Raw genomic sequence first — 17,127 nt, forward strand, 5'->3', positions numbered from 1 at the left:
GCTGTATCTCAATAAATTTTAAAAAATTAAAAATGAAATATGTATCTCGGCTGAAATAAATAGCTTTAGCAGGCAGTGAGTAAGACACAGGGTTTTTGTTTTCGAGTTCACACCCACTTCGTTGCTGTCTTGCCCAGTGTTTTTAACAGGCTGAAGGAGAGCATTCGTCCAGTTATCCAGGTGAATGCCTGAACCCTTAACTCCATCAGAAACTCGTGTCTCCTTGCACTCCGAGTGCATGAATAAGTTCCCAGTTCTGTCTTGCATGAGAAAGATCACACCTCTGATGGTGCAGCCATCCCTTCATTCGGCACTGGAAAGACAGGCAGATGTAGTTCTATAGCAGCCCTCGAATCCACGGCCTTGTGCCACTGGTGAGATTTCTGTCCACTTAGTCACAGCTGACACAAGCGCAATGCCTCTTGAGGGCAATGCAAAAATGCAGCCGGTAAACGAGTTTTGTCATCGATGATGGATTCGCTTGAATGTGGATCTTTCAGTGAGGCTAGGAACTTGGCCCTAGAGTGCTGAAATTTATAACGTGCTGCACTGTTTCTTCATTATGGATAGCCTTCTCATCAGTCAACCTTAAGCCATTCACTCAGGAATATTATAATAATCTTTCAAACTTGGAACGATGATGTGATGAGTAAACACATTTGTGGATGGCATGCAGCCAAAAACATCCTGCATTAAAAGAAGGGATGGCTTGCATTCAGTGATAGTTCTTCAAGTTCTGATGGCACCTGCTTGATTCATTCACCTGCCCCCATTAAGCTTCAATTCTGCTGTTTGGCGTTAAATGGTGTCAGTGGCAGCTTGCTATACAGCCTCTTTATCTTTGGGTCAATGGGTTAAGGGCTCAGTCCCTCTCTAAACATACAAGTCTGTAGCCTCGGCTAACGTTATACTGCGAACAGAGGAAGTGAATTAGCATGAGATCCCCGTCTGCCCACCCTGGCCGATTTAAAACTCCCACCCCTTTGGAGAGGACATACTGTCGTGTGTCTTCCGGAACTTGCAGAGTTTTAGAGAGCCACAAGTAATTCTGCCTTTGCCTATCGTGGAGCAAAGGAACAATGTTGTGTTCATGTTGAGTAACCCTGTAAAGTAAATGTGCCTTGTCACTCTGTTGCACTCTCATTCGTTGCAGACGATTTGGGACAAAATGTGCGGCCTGTCAGCAGGGCATCCCCCCGACCCAGGTGGTGAGGAAAGCACAGGACTTTGTCTACCACCTTCACTGCTTCTCCTGCATCATGTGTAACCGGCAGCTGGCCACTGGCGATGAGTTCTATCTGATGGAAGACAGCCGGCTGGTGTGCAAGGAGGACTATGAGACAGCCAAACAGAATGGTAAGCACTTTGCTCACAAGGTGAGGCGACGATTACATCGCACCTTCATTATCCACTATGGTGTACTGTTTAACTTGGCTTATCAACAGAATTTTTCTACTCAAAGTCAAAGTTGACATTGAGGATTGTCATGTACACAGTTACATGTGAGCACACTAAAACAGGGCAGTGCAATAGCGTAGTAGTTAGCATACAGTACCAGTGACCTAGGTTCAATTCCCGCCGCTGCCTGTAAGATGTTTGTACATCCTCCCCGTGACTGCGTGGGTTTCCTCAGGGTGCTCTGGTTTCTCCCACTTTCCAGAGACGTACTGGTTGGTATAATTTGTCATTGTAAATTGTTCCGTAATTAGGCCAGGGTTAAATCAGGGGTTGCTAGGCAGCATGGCTCAACGGACTGGAAAGGCCTACTCTGTGCTGTATCTCAACAAATAAATAGATAGATAGATAGATAGAAATCTTACTTGCAGCAGCATCACTGGCACATAGCAACAGACAAGCAGCATTAACAAGAAAAATGGGAATTAAACACAAATTATCTACAATTTCTTTTACAAGAAAGAACACAATTAGAACAACAAAGGTCCATCATCGTGTAAAGTGATCAAGGAGGTTATAGATTTGCTATACCGAGTAAGGTTGTGTGCCTTGGTTCAAGAGCCAATTGTTTGAAGGGAAGGGGAAGTCCCTGAACCTGGTGATGAGAGAATTCAGGCTTCTGCACTTCCTGCCTGATGGTTGCTGTGAGAAGATGGCATGGTGAGAACCTTTGATATTTGATGTGGCTTCTTTGAGGCAGTGCCTCGTGTAGATATACCGAAGACGGAGAACGGATGTGTCCATGATGTGCTAAGTCCACTACTCTCAGCAACTTACGTTCCTGCACATGTAAATTGCCATATCAGACAATGATGCAACCGGTGAGCATACCTTCAACAGTACATCTGTAGAAATTTATCAGTGTGTGGTCACTTGCCAAACCTCCTTAACCTTCTTAGAAAGTAAAGATGCTGGCATGCCTTCCTTGTGATTGGTTCTACATGCTCTAAGATTTAAATGTTTAAAAACATTTTACATTAAATTGTCTTGTAAAAACCTTTAGAAATTTAGAAGCCTCCATGCATTTACTTTAACAGGGATGTGGCATATCGTTGACCTGTACCACACCCGCTGTGATCTTCCACTAAGTATGTTCTGATCATAATTATCGCTGTGCTTATACAAACCGACAGGTTCATCTCAGCGATTCAGCCCTCAGTGACCGAGAGTCTACACAGTAGGCAAAACATTCATCCTTGAACCAGGCAGCTCAGGAATGCTCCTGAAAAGTGGCTGAAAACCTGAGGTTCTCCTTGAAAAGATGCTGAGGGTAAAGAGAAGCAGATTTGAAATGATCTTGTAAGCAAGGATATCAAGAGATAGAACCAAGATAGTCGCATAGGATTAGGAATCACATGATCTAACTGAACACGGAGACCAGCTCAGGGGTTCAATTGCATATTCTTTCTTTTCAAGACATAGACAGATGTAGCACAGCTACAGGCTCTTCAACCCATCAAGTCCATGTGACCATTAACCTTGCATTTAAACTAATCCTATCCGAGCTGAATTTAGCCTCCCCACATTCATATCCAATCTCACAAGATTAAATCTCCCAAGAAGAAGTTTACAGTGCCAATTAACCTGCTTTTGGGATGTCAGAGGAAACTATAGCTCCCAGAGGAAGCACACATGGGAAAACGTGCAAACTCCACACAGATAGCACCAGAGAACGTAAACATAAGAACATAAGAAATAGGAGCAGGAGTAGACCACCCGGCCCATCGAGCCCGCCCCACCATTCAATAAGATCATGGCTGATCTGTCTGTAAACTCAGCTCCATCTACCTGCCTTTTCCCCATAACCCTTAATTCTCTTACTATGTAAAAACCTATCTAACTGTATCTTAAATATATTTAGCGAAGAAGCCTCAACTGCTTCCCTGGGCAGAGAATTCCACAGATTCACCACTCTCTGGGAAAAATAGTTTCTCCTCATCTCTGTCCTAAATCTCTTCCCCTGAATCTTGAGGCAATGTCCCCTAGTTCTAGTCTCACCTCCCAAAGGTCAGAATTGAACTTGGTTTGCTGGAAACATCAGTTCTACAGACAGAACCTCTATGCTGCCTTTTCATACAGTGCAGGAGCCAATTTGGAAATTTGCAGTGGCAACTGTGCTGCTCCTTTAATTGAACAGGGCTCCATCCAGAAGCTGCTGGCTGTTTGCATAGTGGAGGTGACTGTGGGCAGAGGAGAGGTCTGCACACAGATCACCCTGTTGTCAGGCTTTAAAGAAGGGAAGCAAAGGAACTACAAAAGCTAAGTGAAATTCTGTCAGCATGACAAGAATGAGATGCAGATGGGTTGATTGTTCTGGTCATTTTTATACATCATGCTTCTCCAGTCACAGCCTTGTTACTGAAATGTTCACATCTAATGTCTTTCGCTGACCTGTAGTCCACTGATCGACTAATATTAATGAGATTAATGACAATTACTAATAACCTGTTGTGCAGATAGTTATTAATAGGTCCCCGGAGCAGGTGTTGTGCACTGAGTAATATCACAACACCAAATACAAATGTGCATTACATCACCTGAGCCAATCAATCAGATGGCAAGGATGCCACAATTTATGGTTACCCAGCAATCCTTTCTGTCAGCCTTGTAATGAATTAACTCCTTCACTCATGCAAGAGAGCGGCACTGAATATTTGAACCTATGAGGGCAGCGCCGGACGTCCTACCAGAGTATAACACCAACTGGGCATTAGTTGCATTGGAACTGAAGTCTTGGAATTACGTTTTTGTCAATTTACAAAGGGGCAGGAAAGAGAGAGAGAGAGAGAGAGAATAAAATCTAACCACTCCATAGCACAGTGCCAAATTTTATTAGGAATTCAACACTAGCTCTGAAAACATTTGATTGATCCACTAATAGTTAAACTTCACTGATCAATTTAGGGATACTTTATTGATCAGTGAATGACTCAATTTCCTTTCATATGCAAATGAAGCACAGGACCGAACTATCTGTATTGGTTAACAAGTGTTAGCAGATGAAAAGCATATGGAAGTTATAGAAATAATTCAGACTTAGCATTGGGCTGTCAAATGCCTTTACTTACAGGCTAGTCCATTTACAATTCTTTCAGGCTACTGACAGATTGAATGCAGACATGTCTGAAGTATAAAATCAGGTGCCTGCAAATAACCAGACCATTTTCAGCAGCAATTGCCCCACCATGAGTTCCACATTAGACTCTTGAATGTTTTCCTTGTCCTGAAATAATATCATTTGCTTAAATTGAAGGCTTAGTAAGCCATCAAGAAACATGAATTGTAAGATAATAGAATCAAAATTCATCTACACCGACTACTGCCTTCCTTGAAGTTCCATTATACAAAGGAAATGCATTTTTATATATGATATTAAATGATAACACTTACTGTCTATCAGTTAGTCCACAACATCTGGAGCTATGAAATCCCCTGAGGTAGAAAGTCTTAACATCCATAGATCCAAAGCCACCAGTCTATCCTGAGGTTCCACACTCCATCCAAATACATTAATTCCTAAAGGAAATCTCCAATTTTTAACTTTAATTTGGATTTGACCATTTATAGCACCAAGTCTTTAATCTGGGCAGAAATATGATAAATTTTCATTATCTCTCGTCAATACAGTCTAAAGTATAGAATTGTAGATGTGAAGTAAGTGTTCATGAGCACAATTGTATATTCTTTTAAAAATTCAGTAAAGCAGCTTATATATCAAGTAATTTTTATTTTGCTTTGCTAAGGTATTTTCACCTCTGCATTAACTTATTTGTTCAAAACAGAATGTGGTCATTAAATCTATCCTATGACCAGTGTTGACAGAAGTGCAACAGATTGTGATAGAGCACATTATTCCAGTCCTACCTCAGAATCGTCTAATCATCATCACTTTAATACATAAAATCAAATGTGTGTTTTTGGAAAGAAAATCTAACCCACAGAACCCAACTTTTGAGGGGATTATGAGTCGGGAATTGGCTAGATCTTAAGAATAAAGGGGTACCTTAAATACTTAGCTCCAAGGAATTGCCTTTGTTGCTCTCAGTTGTATAGTGGAGAGCAGGCAGCACCTCACGGACAATACAACAACAGTGTATCAGTTGCTTAGAAAGGTGAGTACCAGACAGAGAAAGAATAAATGGATACAGTAAAAGGAAAGATAAAAAGTAGAATAAATTTTATTATCAGAGTACAGACATGTCACCACATACAGCCCTGATATTCATTTTCTTGTGGGCATACTCATCAATTCTATAGAATAGTAACTATAACAGGATCAATGAAAGATCATCCAGAGTGCAGAAGACGATAAACTCTGCAAAGGCAAATATACATAAATAGTAATAATAACAAAACCATGAAATAACAAGATAAAATGTCCTTAAAATGAGATCGTTGATTGTGGAACATAACAATGGATTGGTAAGTGAGCATAGCTCTCCCCTTTTGTTCAAGAGCCTGATGGTTGAGGGGTAGTTAGCTGGTGGGGCAAGTCCTAAAGCTCTTGTACCTTCTGTCTGATGGTAGCAGCGAGAAAAGGGCATGGCCTGGGTGGTGAGAATCGGTGTTGATGGATGCTGCTTTCCTACGACAGTGTTTCATGTAGGTGGGCTCAGTGGTTGGGAGGGTTTTGCTCGTGATATACTAGACTGAATCCATTACCTTTTATAGGATTTTCCATTGAAGGGCATTGGTTTTTCCATACCAGGCTGTGATACATTCAGTCACTACACTTTCCACTACACATCTAATGAAGTTTGTCGAAATTTTTGACGTCATGCCAAATCTCTACAGACTCCTAAGAAAGCAGAGGCACTGTCATGTTCTCTTTGCAATTATACTTGTTTTGAATCAACCTCTGTATCTTCAGCCTCTGTTGTGAATGAGTTGTGAGACCCAGGTTTAACTCTGACCTGTAACACTGGAGCACTTGCCACATATCTTTGCCATAAAAGTTTGATGGCAATAACACACAGCCAGAAAACTGATATGTCCAGCAAACATCATACTCTTCCAGTTTCTTCAGGCTGTTTAAGCATGTGTTTGAAGTTTGCAGCTGTGTAGGTCTATGACAATGTGGAACAGGATATTTGAAAGTCAGAAGTTCTAAGTGTTAAATGAGTGGCAAGGGGCGTGTTAAGTTGGAGTGTGTCAGTAGGTGTTACATGACATCTAAATATGAGACCTCTAACATTGACCACATGAGTGGATCCGTTCCAAGGGACTTGATACTTGGCACTGTCTATTGCTGTTAGGTCGTCATGAGGCTGTGTCTGGAGGACCTCCTGGTTTGTATAAAGTACCTCTCCTTTCTTCTCCTGCTTTGAATATTGTGAACCATATCTGAAAAATATAGCAGCCTTCCCTGCCTCGATATATGCCATTCTTTAGTGTTTCCTCAGACAGTTTCGCTTGCTGCATGACTGCCAGCCACTGGCATCTCAGCATTATGTTTGTGCAAGTTAGCCTAAGCATTGCAGACATTAGAGAGTGCAGATGCTGGAATCTGGAGAAAGGCACAAAACTCAGCAGATCAGACAGCATCTATGGAGGTAGAAATAGGCAGTCGATATTTCAGGTCGGGAACCTTCATCTGGACTGTAGAAGTTCAGATGAAGAGTGTCAGACCAAAACATCGACTATCCATTTACCTTTATAGATGCTGCCTGACCTTCTGAGTTCTTGCATGTCTTTGTGTGTTGATTAAGTATGTATATACAACTTGCTATAGCTAGTTGCATGACTATAGTCTCTGGCAATGCATCCAGTCAGCGAAGAAATGGGGGCACTGATTAGATGTGGATATAATTTAAATGAGAAAGCAACACATTTCACGACGTATGCCAGTGATACTAAACCCGATTCTGATTCTGAAAACCACAAAGCTGATGTGCTGCCTATAATGGATGTAAATTCTAAATGAATTGTCAAGATTCAAAATTCAAGTTTATTTGTTATGTGTGCATTGAAACATACAGTGAAATGCATTGTTTGCCTTAACAACCAACACACCTGAGAGTGTGCGTGACGCCACATATTACGGCATCAACATAACATGCCCACAATGCTCAGAAAAACAACACACAATATAAGGAGCAACTGAACAACAACAGCAAGCCAAGCCCTTTTCCTCCCTCTCACCCATGCACTTACACAGCCCTGTAATTCCAGGACAGGCCTCTAGGGGACTCAGAGTTGGGCCTGTGGACATTGGGCTTCACCTTACCCGGTGGACTCACAGAGATTCACAGACTCGGCTCAGGCCAATGAACCTCAATTTCCGAACTTCTGATTGACCCTCGACCCCTGGCCTGCGATCCCAGGATCATGACAATCATTGATTAGGCCTCGAATTCCGTATTTGCTGATGATTGGACCCTGAACACTAGGACCATATCATTTGTAAACCCCATACTAGTTTTCCGGGACCATCTGAGGTAAATCCCCCTCGCCCCATGGACTGAATTGTTACTTTTCCAAGAAACTGGTTGAGACAACTTATACTTTGACTTTGCACGTCCTTATACATACATTATAATATAAAACATGTACTTTGTTTGCACTGACTTTATCACACGTTAGAGCTTGTAATTTTAATATCTACTCCAAAACTGTTGTCTTACACAGATGCTGATGCAGAGGCTGGAGCAAAGAGACCGCGGACTACAATTACAGCTAAGCAATTGGAAACACTGAAAAATGCATACAAAACCTCTCCAAAGCCAGCTCGCCATGTGCGGGAACAGCTTTCTTCAGAGACGGGGCTTGACATGAGGGTTGTGCAGGTAAGTGGAGAAGCCACTTTTCTGGGCATGCATCTTGCTTGGTTTTGCTTGATCACCACCATCACTTATGCAGAGCACATTAGTATTCACACCATTTCCTCACTAGTGGTCAAAGCAGTTTACAGCTGCTTGTTTGCAGAAGAAATGGTCAATGACCTCACAATGTTGGCAAATGGTGAGGTCATATGGCGACATCATCAAGGCAGCAATGAGACTAAACAATGTCGTGTGATAAATTAGTAAATCCTTTCACTCCCATAAAATGTGGGAACTTCAAGGCAGAATGGGATAAAGATGCAGGTCGCTTGGAAGCTTCATGGCAGAATAGGATAATGATACAGTCCACTGAAAAAAGTTGCTATTTTTGGATTTTTTTCAACTATGTAAAATAAATCAAATTTGCAATTATGGAAAAAAGTCATTGAAAATATCTGCGAACCTATTGCATCCAGTCTCATAAAAGCTGACCATATCATCTAAGGTCAATAGTGTTTATTATGCACACCCACTATACCAGGAAGAAGGGTTCAAGGTTGTAGCCCTGTGCTAATGCAAAAGGAAAGGAGAGCAAATTAGGAGCTTGAAGACTATGTGCTGTCTTGCTGAAGAACCAGTGCTTAGTCCATGAAGTCCTGGAAGGGGAGATGACCTGCACAGTTCTACCCCAAAGCAGCAATGCCTGGCTCTTACAGATCACTCCTAACATGTTGAAGGACAGGAGGGTACAAGGTAAGAAAAACATGAAAACCTGGGTTCTACAGCTTACTTGAGGAGAACCATCTAATGGCCAGCTGGGAAGTAGTGAAGTGTTTTCAATCAGCAAATTACTACAATGTGGACTGAATATCTGATGTCTGAATTCGCAATCAAACTTTAGGCCCCAAACAAGAACTGCATTGTACCCTAAACTGCAGATGCTGGAAATCTGCAATAAAAACTGTAAATATTATAAACATTCAGCGGGTTAACCAGTATCAGTTAACACAATGTCTGAAACCCATTGTCACACTTCGGAATAAGATTTTTCAGTAATAAAGAAATTCAGAGAATGATGGATGATAGGTTGAGACTTTTATTTTATTTCCCAATCAAATAAGTCCTCATTATCATCTATGGTTTTGAGTGTGGGCTGAAAATAGGAAATGCCATGAATATTAATAAGGTACATTTTATGTTTGACTGATCATTCAGTTTGAATGCATTCATGATCCCTAATGTGGTCTATCTGATATTTGACTGATCATAAATGTATTCAATAATTTTCATAGCAAAGTCTATGAAGATTTGACATACATAGACCACATTACCTTATCTAGCATAACACCAGCATTTGCCAGGTGATACTGAGCAAATATTTATAGATGGAAATTGCAAATTTCTTTCAGGTTTGGTTCCAGAACAGAAGAGCTAAGGAGAAGCGCTTGAAGAAGGATGCTGGCAGACACCGATGGGGACAGTACTACAAGAACGTGAAAAGAAGCCGTGGTGGAACAAAGAGTGGGAAAGAGAGCTCAGTGGAGGATGCAGGCCTCAGTGACAGTGAGCTGAGTTTCAGAGGTGAGTAAGCTAAACATGGTCAACATAGTTTAATAGCTTGGTAACCACTTGAGGAAATTAGCACATGAGCCTTCAAGAAAGAGTGTTAGTTATTCAGGTATTCAGTTGGACATCAGAGCTATTCTTTGCAGCTTTTACTAATCATGGCATTAAGGCTTTTTCAAACAATAGAAGAATTGTTGCAATGAGATCCCTGCCACTACATTGAGAAATCCTCAGATGTTCATTGGGTGGCTGTAAGAATCTATAGAAGCCGTGTCACACAGCCCAGGGAAAATTTCAGGCTCTACTGGTTTATCTTCTTGATACCCAAAGTCTTTCTACTGCCTCCAATTTGTGTGATGGCTTGAGCTCCCTTTAGCCAGAGAGCAGTGGCTGCAATGAGTTTCAAGGAACTCACCCCTAGCATGAAGAACTAGATTATTTGATCACTGTATCCAGAACTCATTTATTCATTCCAGTCTTTAGTGTATTATCTATAGTGAATATGCGTTAGCATCTCATCAATTCTCAATGAAAAACATCTGACAAACCGGTCTGCACTGCAAACTGGAAGCACAGATTTACAAAGGCATATTTTCTCCTACTAATTTACATCACTTTAATATATAGTACAAATTGACCAAAAAATGAGAGACATAAAGTAATTCAGCACAGAAACAGGCCATTTGGCCTGTCTAGCCCATGCCAACCTGATTGTCTGCCTAGTCCCATCTACCACATAAATACCATATCTCTCCAACCCTTCTCACCCATGTATCTATCCAATCTGTTTCAAATGAACCCACATCTATCACATCTGCTGGCAACTCATTCCACGTGAGCACCACGCTCCAATGGGAAAAAGCCTGTGTGGATTCACCCTATCTACAGCCCTCAAAATTTTGGTATGCATCTTTAGGGTGCATCACAACCTGGTATGGAAGTTGTCCTGTCCAAGACCGGAAGAAGCTGCAGAAGATTGTGAACACAGTGCAGCACATCACACAAAATCAATCTTCCGTCCTTGGACTCACTTTGCACTGCACGCTGTCGGAGCAGTGCTGCCAGGATAATCAAGGACACGACCCATCCAGCCAACACACTTTTCGTCCCTCTTTCCTCCGGGAGAAGGCTCAGGAGCTTGAAGACTCGTATGGCCAGATTTGGGAACAGCTTCTTTCCAACTGTGATAAGACTGCTGAACAGATCCTGACTGGGATCTGGGCCGTACCCTCCAAATATCCGCACCTGCCTCTCGGTTTTTTTGCATACCTTACTTTCCCTTTTCTATTTTCTATTTATCATTTATAATTTAAGTTTTTAATATTTACCATCGATTTGTACTCCAGGGAGTGCGAAGCGCAGAATCAAATATCGCTGTGATGATTGTACACTCTAGTATCAATTGTTTGGTGACAATAAAGTGTAAAGTATAAAGTATAATATCTCCCCTCATCTCCTGTGCTCCAAGGAATAAGGTCGTAACCAATTCAAATCTTTCCCTATAACTCAGGTCCTCAAGTTCTGGCACCATCCTTATGAATTTTCTCTGCACTTTTTCCTTTTTTTTCAAATCTTTCTTGAAGGTAGGTGACCATAGCTGCACATAATAATGTAAATTCAGCCTCATGAACATCATGTACATCTTCAACATAACATCCCAACTCCTGCACTTGGTGACCTGAGTTATAAAAGTCAGTGTGCCAAAAGCTCTCCTTATGACCCTATCTACCTGTGGTGCTAATTTCAAGGAATTGTTGATCTCTATTCCTAGATCTCTCTGCACACCTCAGTGTCCTACAGTTCACTAAGTCTTAGCCTCACTTGTCCTCCCAAAGTGCAAACCTTGTACTGTCTGTGTTGAATTCCATCTGCCATATTTCAGCCCTTTTCCCCAGCTGGTCAAGATCACACTGCAAGCTTCCTTGCTGACCCCTATACTCCCAATCTTGGTGTCATCCACAAATTTGCTGATCCAGTTTACCATATAATCATTAACAGATGATAGACAACGATGGACTCAGCACCGATCCCTGCACCACACCAAGAGCCACAGGCCTCCATTCAGAGAGACAACCATTTGCTACCAAATTCTGGCTTCTCCCACTAAGCCAATATTGGGTCTAAATGGCTACTTCATCCTAATTACCAAGAGATATATCCTTTTAGGCCAGCCTCCCATGCGGGACTTTGTCAATGCCTTGCTATAGTCCATGTAGACAAGGTCCACTGCCTTCATAAACTTTAGTAATCTCCCCAAAAATCTCTTTAGACATGATCCTCCATGTACAAAACTATGTTGACTATCCCTAATCAAGCCCTGTCTATCCAAATATTTATGTATCCTGTCCATTAGAATAGCTTCCAATAATACAGTATCACAACTGATGTAGGATCACAGGACTATAATGTCCTGACTTATTTTTAGAGCCTTTCTTAAACTCCTGTCCTCCAGCACCTCACCAATGGCTAAGGACATTTTCAGTATCTCTGCCAGGACCCCTACAATTTCTGTACTGGCTTCCCACAATGTCCGATAGAACACCTTGTCAGGCCCTAGGTATTTATCGACTCTAATTTGCCTTAAGACAGTCTCCTCTTCCATCAACTGGATATGATCCATGACCTCACTACTCTTTTTTTCCTCAATTCTACACTGTCCATGTTATCTCCCAAGTAAGTGCAGATGTGAAAAAAATAATTTACAATCTCCCCTATGTCTTTCAGCTCCATGCACAAATATCCTCTCTAATCTTCAAAAGGACCAATGTTGTTCCTTGCTAACCTTTTGCTCTTAATATAGTTATAAAAGCCCTTGGGATCTCTTTCACCTTGTCTGCCAGAGCAACCACATGACCTCTTTTAGCACTCTTGATTTCTCTCTTCAAGTGTTCTCTTGCACTTTTCTTACTCCTCAAGTGCCTCATTTGATCCTAGCTCCCTATACCTGATGTATACCAACCAATTTTTCTTTACCAGGGCCTCAAAATCCCACGATAACCAGGGTTCCCTAAACCTGTTAGTCTTGCCTTTTATTCTAACAGAAACATCCAGAATTGACCTAGCTAAGAAACTGGTTAAGTACCAGGACAGGGACAGAAGTAGAACACCATTGTTTAAGAGAGAATAAATAGAACCATAGACCATCATCATCATCATCATGTGCCATGTCATATGATGTAGATGATCATGGTTTTATGACCATGATTGCTCTTGGCAAATTTTTCTACAGAAATGGTTTGTCAATGCCTTCTTCTGGGTAGTGTCTTTACAAGATGGTTGACTCCAGCCATTGTTAATACTCTTCAAAGGTTGTCTGCCTGCCACCAGAGGTTGCATTACCAAGACTTGTGATATGCACCAGCTGTTTATAGACCATGCTGCCATATTTTCATGTGGCCCTGATCAAGAGGATAAGCTGGTGACATACCTTGCCCAAGGGTGACCTGCAGTCTAGCAGAGAGACTGCAGAGCGCCTTACACCTCCTTGGTAGAGACGTATCTCCACCCCACCACCCACTGGCTTGATATTAGTACTATGGAACCTCCTGGAATCCACAATTATGGTCGCAGTCCCAGGGCACAGAAAATAATAAGAGGATTAGGCAGAGTCATCTGGGATTTATGAAATGTTTTTGCAAATTTATCGGTATACTTTGAACTTGTAATGATCAGAATCACATGACATTTGTTGTCTTTGTAGCAGCAGTACAATGTAATACATAATAGGGAAAAAGCTACAAATTACTGTAAGTATATATATATATATAATAGTTAAGCTAAATAAACAGTGCAAAAGTAAAAATAAAGAAGTAGTGTAGCGTTCATAGTTTCAATGTCCATTCAGAAATTGAATTAGCAGATTTGATCATGCAAGTCACTTTAATGTAGTGTTGTTAGTAAGGTGCCACAGGAGATACTGCTAAACAGAATTAGAGCGCTTTTTCTGCCGGGTATTATACTCATGTGGAATGTTAGTTTGTTAACAGACAGAAAACAAATCTGTAGGAACAAATACGCATGACACCAAGGCACCAGAGGAACTCATCAGGAAGCATCGGTGGAGGGAAATGAGAGTTGACATTTTGTTGAGCCCAGTCAAGCAGGAGAGGATAGATAGAGGGGAGGAAAAGGTAGAGGGAAGGGCTGGAGCAAGAGCTGACAGGTGATAGCTGGGTCCAGGGAGTGATAGCAGATGAGGGAGAGAGGAGATCACTCAGCTGGATTCATCTATCATCTGTCAGCTCTTGCTACACCCCTTCACCTTTTTATACTAAATACAATACTGTGCACAAGTCTTAGGTACATATATATAACTAGGGGGTGCCTAAGATTTTTGCACAGTACTGTATACTGTTTACTCTGTAAGCTTCATGCAAGCAAGGAATTTTATTTCACCCTGATGTATATGAGAATAAACTTATCTGAATCTAATAAGAATCCGAGTCTGTTTACATCGAGCAATATTAGACAGCAGAGTTTAGTCATATTGGCCTAAGAGAAATATGATGTGATTATACCTTAATATAAAACCTTAATTGCAAGAGTTATCTTAAAAAAGCAAGATTATGCAGATTCGGGTTGTATTCCCTGGGATACAAATTAAAGAGATTATTTGATTGCCTTCCATGGTAGACTATTTTTCCCAGGTATGTTGTTGACAACAACTCTAATTTTTCTGCTTGTCATTGTTCCAGATGATCAGATACTCTCTGAGCTAGGACATGCCAATGGGATATATAGCGGTGTGAGTGACGTGACTGGCCGGCAGTTACTGAATGGGGCCTTCACCGTGGATGTCACAGGACAGCAGTACCATGACCTGAGAGCAAGCAGCCCCTATGGAATACCCCAGTCTCCATCGTCCATAGCCTCTGCCCCCGCACACACCCCACTTATGAACAACCTCGGTTATATTGACAATAACTTGGGACTTATAGCACAAGGAGGACAGGGAATGGGCCACGCCCTGAGAATGATGACAGGAGGTCCCACGTCTGATATCTCCACAGGTAGCAGTGCTGGTTACCCAGACTTTCCAACAAGTCCTGCCTCCTGGCTTGATGACATGGACCGGTTTTAATGCGCCGTGAGGTTAGCCTGAGATGCAATGGAGATGTCCGAAAGAGGGCGAGCAGCCTCAAACACTGCAGGACTTCTGCAGGCAAGCGATGTATGTGTTTACAGCTTTGGTTTCCTCACCCTGTGGCAGTGAATTCAACTCAAATTTAGCACAGAGTTTCATGGACCAAAACCATTGGGTCTGAGACAAGCACCCTTCTTGATGGGCCTTCCTGCTACGCCAGTGCTTGCGATTGACAACAGGACCACTTGGTGATGTGTCATTGGCTGAAATGTCAAAGTGATAGAAGCATGCAGGTGTGTGAGGGAGGAGGCACTTGTGCAATGGTCTAGTCATAAAGGGGACAATGAAACTTGAGATGGGCTTACTGGAGGGTGCATTTCACTATAGCTAAACTTCAAATCTACAAACCTACAAGCAAAGGGACAAACTGTAGAGTTGGCCATAAACGCCACTGTAAAATAAGCAGTAGACACAAAAGCTCTGCCACACATATCTGACTTCAACATGGTATTTATGTTACTGAAGACATAAGTGGTGATACAGAGGCTAACCTCTCTTTCCTATCCCAATGTTATTGGATTGACATTGAATGTGTGTGGCCCAGATGCAGATGGCGTTGCGACTGTGGTTGGGGTGGAGGGTGGAGGGGAGAAGGGTGGCAGGGGCAGGGCTTGACAAGGAGGTAAGAAGAACTCTAACCTTCCCACTCTTGCCAAGTTCACACCTCCTTAGGATCTCTTTCAATTGTTGTAGGAACAGCAGCTGGTCAATTCAGCCCAGTGAGTCAACTTTGGTTCCACATGCCCAATACATTAGGCTAACTAGATATGGGTTCTACTCCAGGTTGAAACTGTGAGAGAAACACAGAGCCAGTGATGCACATTTAAGCCTGTGAGTCATAGCTGAAACATACTATGTTCAGCATCTAGCAGAATCTAGAACTCTCCCACGAACATTTCGAGATTTGTAAACTTCTAATTGTGAACACAGGCAAATTCAAATGACTGTGCATAGGTGTCCTGGTAATTGAACAAGTCCCATATAATTAGCAACTGTAGAAATAAGCCTCAAATAAAACAGCAGGCTGGAGACTGAGTTCTTAACCTGCTACTGAGTAACTGTCTCCATGTTGCCTCTCAGCTCCAGAAAAATCACCTACTTAAATCCATACAATACCCTTCAGCCTTGCCAGTCAAGTCTGAAACTTGTGGAAAGAGTCAGCCCTGTTCAAGTTTGCCACACATTTTTGTCCTGTGGCATACATATATATTTTTTTCCAGGTACAACGAGAGCTTTATTAAACACTGTATTTTACGCAACTTGATTCTAGGTGGGGCTGTTGGAAGAATTTTCCCTTTGCGTATGTGCTATTTTAGGGAAAAGGATGGCAAATGCACTCCAGAACTTCTTTCTAAGTCTATTTTTTTTGTGAAACAGTTTTTTAATTTTTCCCTGATATATAAAAATGTATTGTGATACCAAGACAATCTTCTACTGGCTTTGATACGACTCGTAATGAAGGTACACGCAACCTCACAAGTATAGAAGATGTGGAATGAATGTGAAAGGTCAGTTGCCCATTTACTTTGGTTAAATCCTGACGGGTATGAACCAGTTTGCTTTGTAAAGCTATGTCTTATTTCAGGAATTGCACTGCGTTCCATTATTTTTTTTAATCCAGTTTGGAAATCCTACCCACATCCCTTTTAATCAATAATCCAACAATTCACTGGAAGCATAAAGCAGTTTAAGCAAAACATATTGCAAAGTAATTTCTCAGTTGTGTTAGCAACATGTGAAATTAATCCTGTATTCAGCAGAAAAAGACTGGCAATTGATGAACATTTTAGTGATTTTGCATTTGAAAGCGTTGTACTGAGGCAAGAGGTAGTAATTTGGTGCACAGGAGCCCATTATAAATTCTACACAAATGATGAGATATTTGATCCCCAGCCTAACACAGCAATCTGGTCCTCTGAAATTCTACATGATGGTGCACTATGACAAATGGTTTGGCCTCTTGAAGTGTTTTATTGGAACTTAAAATGATGGCAATAAACAATGTTATTCTGGCCCATTCTACCTTGATTTAATATGAGTGAAGGGAATTTTTATGCTCTGCTCGCTTTTCTGAAGCTGAATTAACATCTGCAATTAAGATTGAAATTTGTCAAAAATTTGATTTTTGTCCAGCACAAAAGGCACAAATGACACAGAGCTGACTGCAGGAAGACGCTGCTCGTCCAGGATGCTTTTGAACAT

The 17,127-nt window shown here is 41.6% G+C and overlaps 1 protein-coding gene across 1 annotated transcript in view; it reads left to right on the forward strand.

The window, feature by feature from the left end:
• Nucleotides 1-14,862, forward strand: part of lhx4 (LIM homeobox 4) — a 79,950-nt gene extending 65,088 nt beyond the window's left edge. The window contains exons 3-6 of the mRNA XM_063064876.1: nucleotides 1,154-1,356; nucleotides 8,083-8,240; nucleotides 9,626-9,797; nucleotides 14,477-14,862. Coding sequence (XP_062920946.1) covers nucleotides 1,154-1,356; nucleotides 8,083-8,240; nucleotides 9,626-9,797; nucleotides 14,477-14,862 — 919 coding nt within the window. The remainder of the gene's footprint in view (nucleotides 1-1,153; nucleotides 1,357-8,082; nucleotides 8,241-9,625; nucleotides 9,798-14,476) is intronic.
• The last annotated feature ends 2,265 nt before the right edge of the window (nucleotides 14,863-17,127 follow it).

Source organism: Mobula hypostoma, chromosome 12, assembly GCF_963921235.1.
Source record: "Mobula hypostoma chromosome 12, sMobHyp1.1, whole genome shotgun sequence".
Taxonomy (NCBI): Eukaryota; Metazoa; Chordata; class Chondrichthyes; order Myliobatiformes; family Myliobatidae; genus Mobula; species Mobula hypostoma.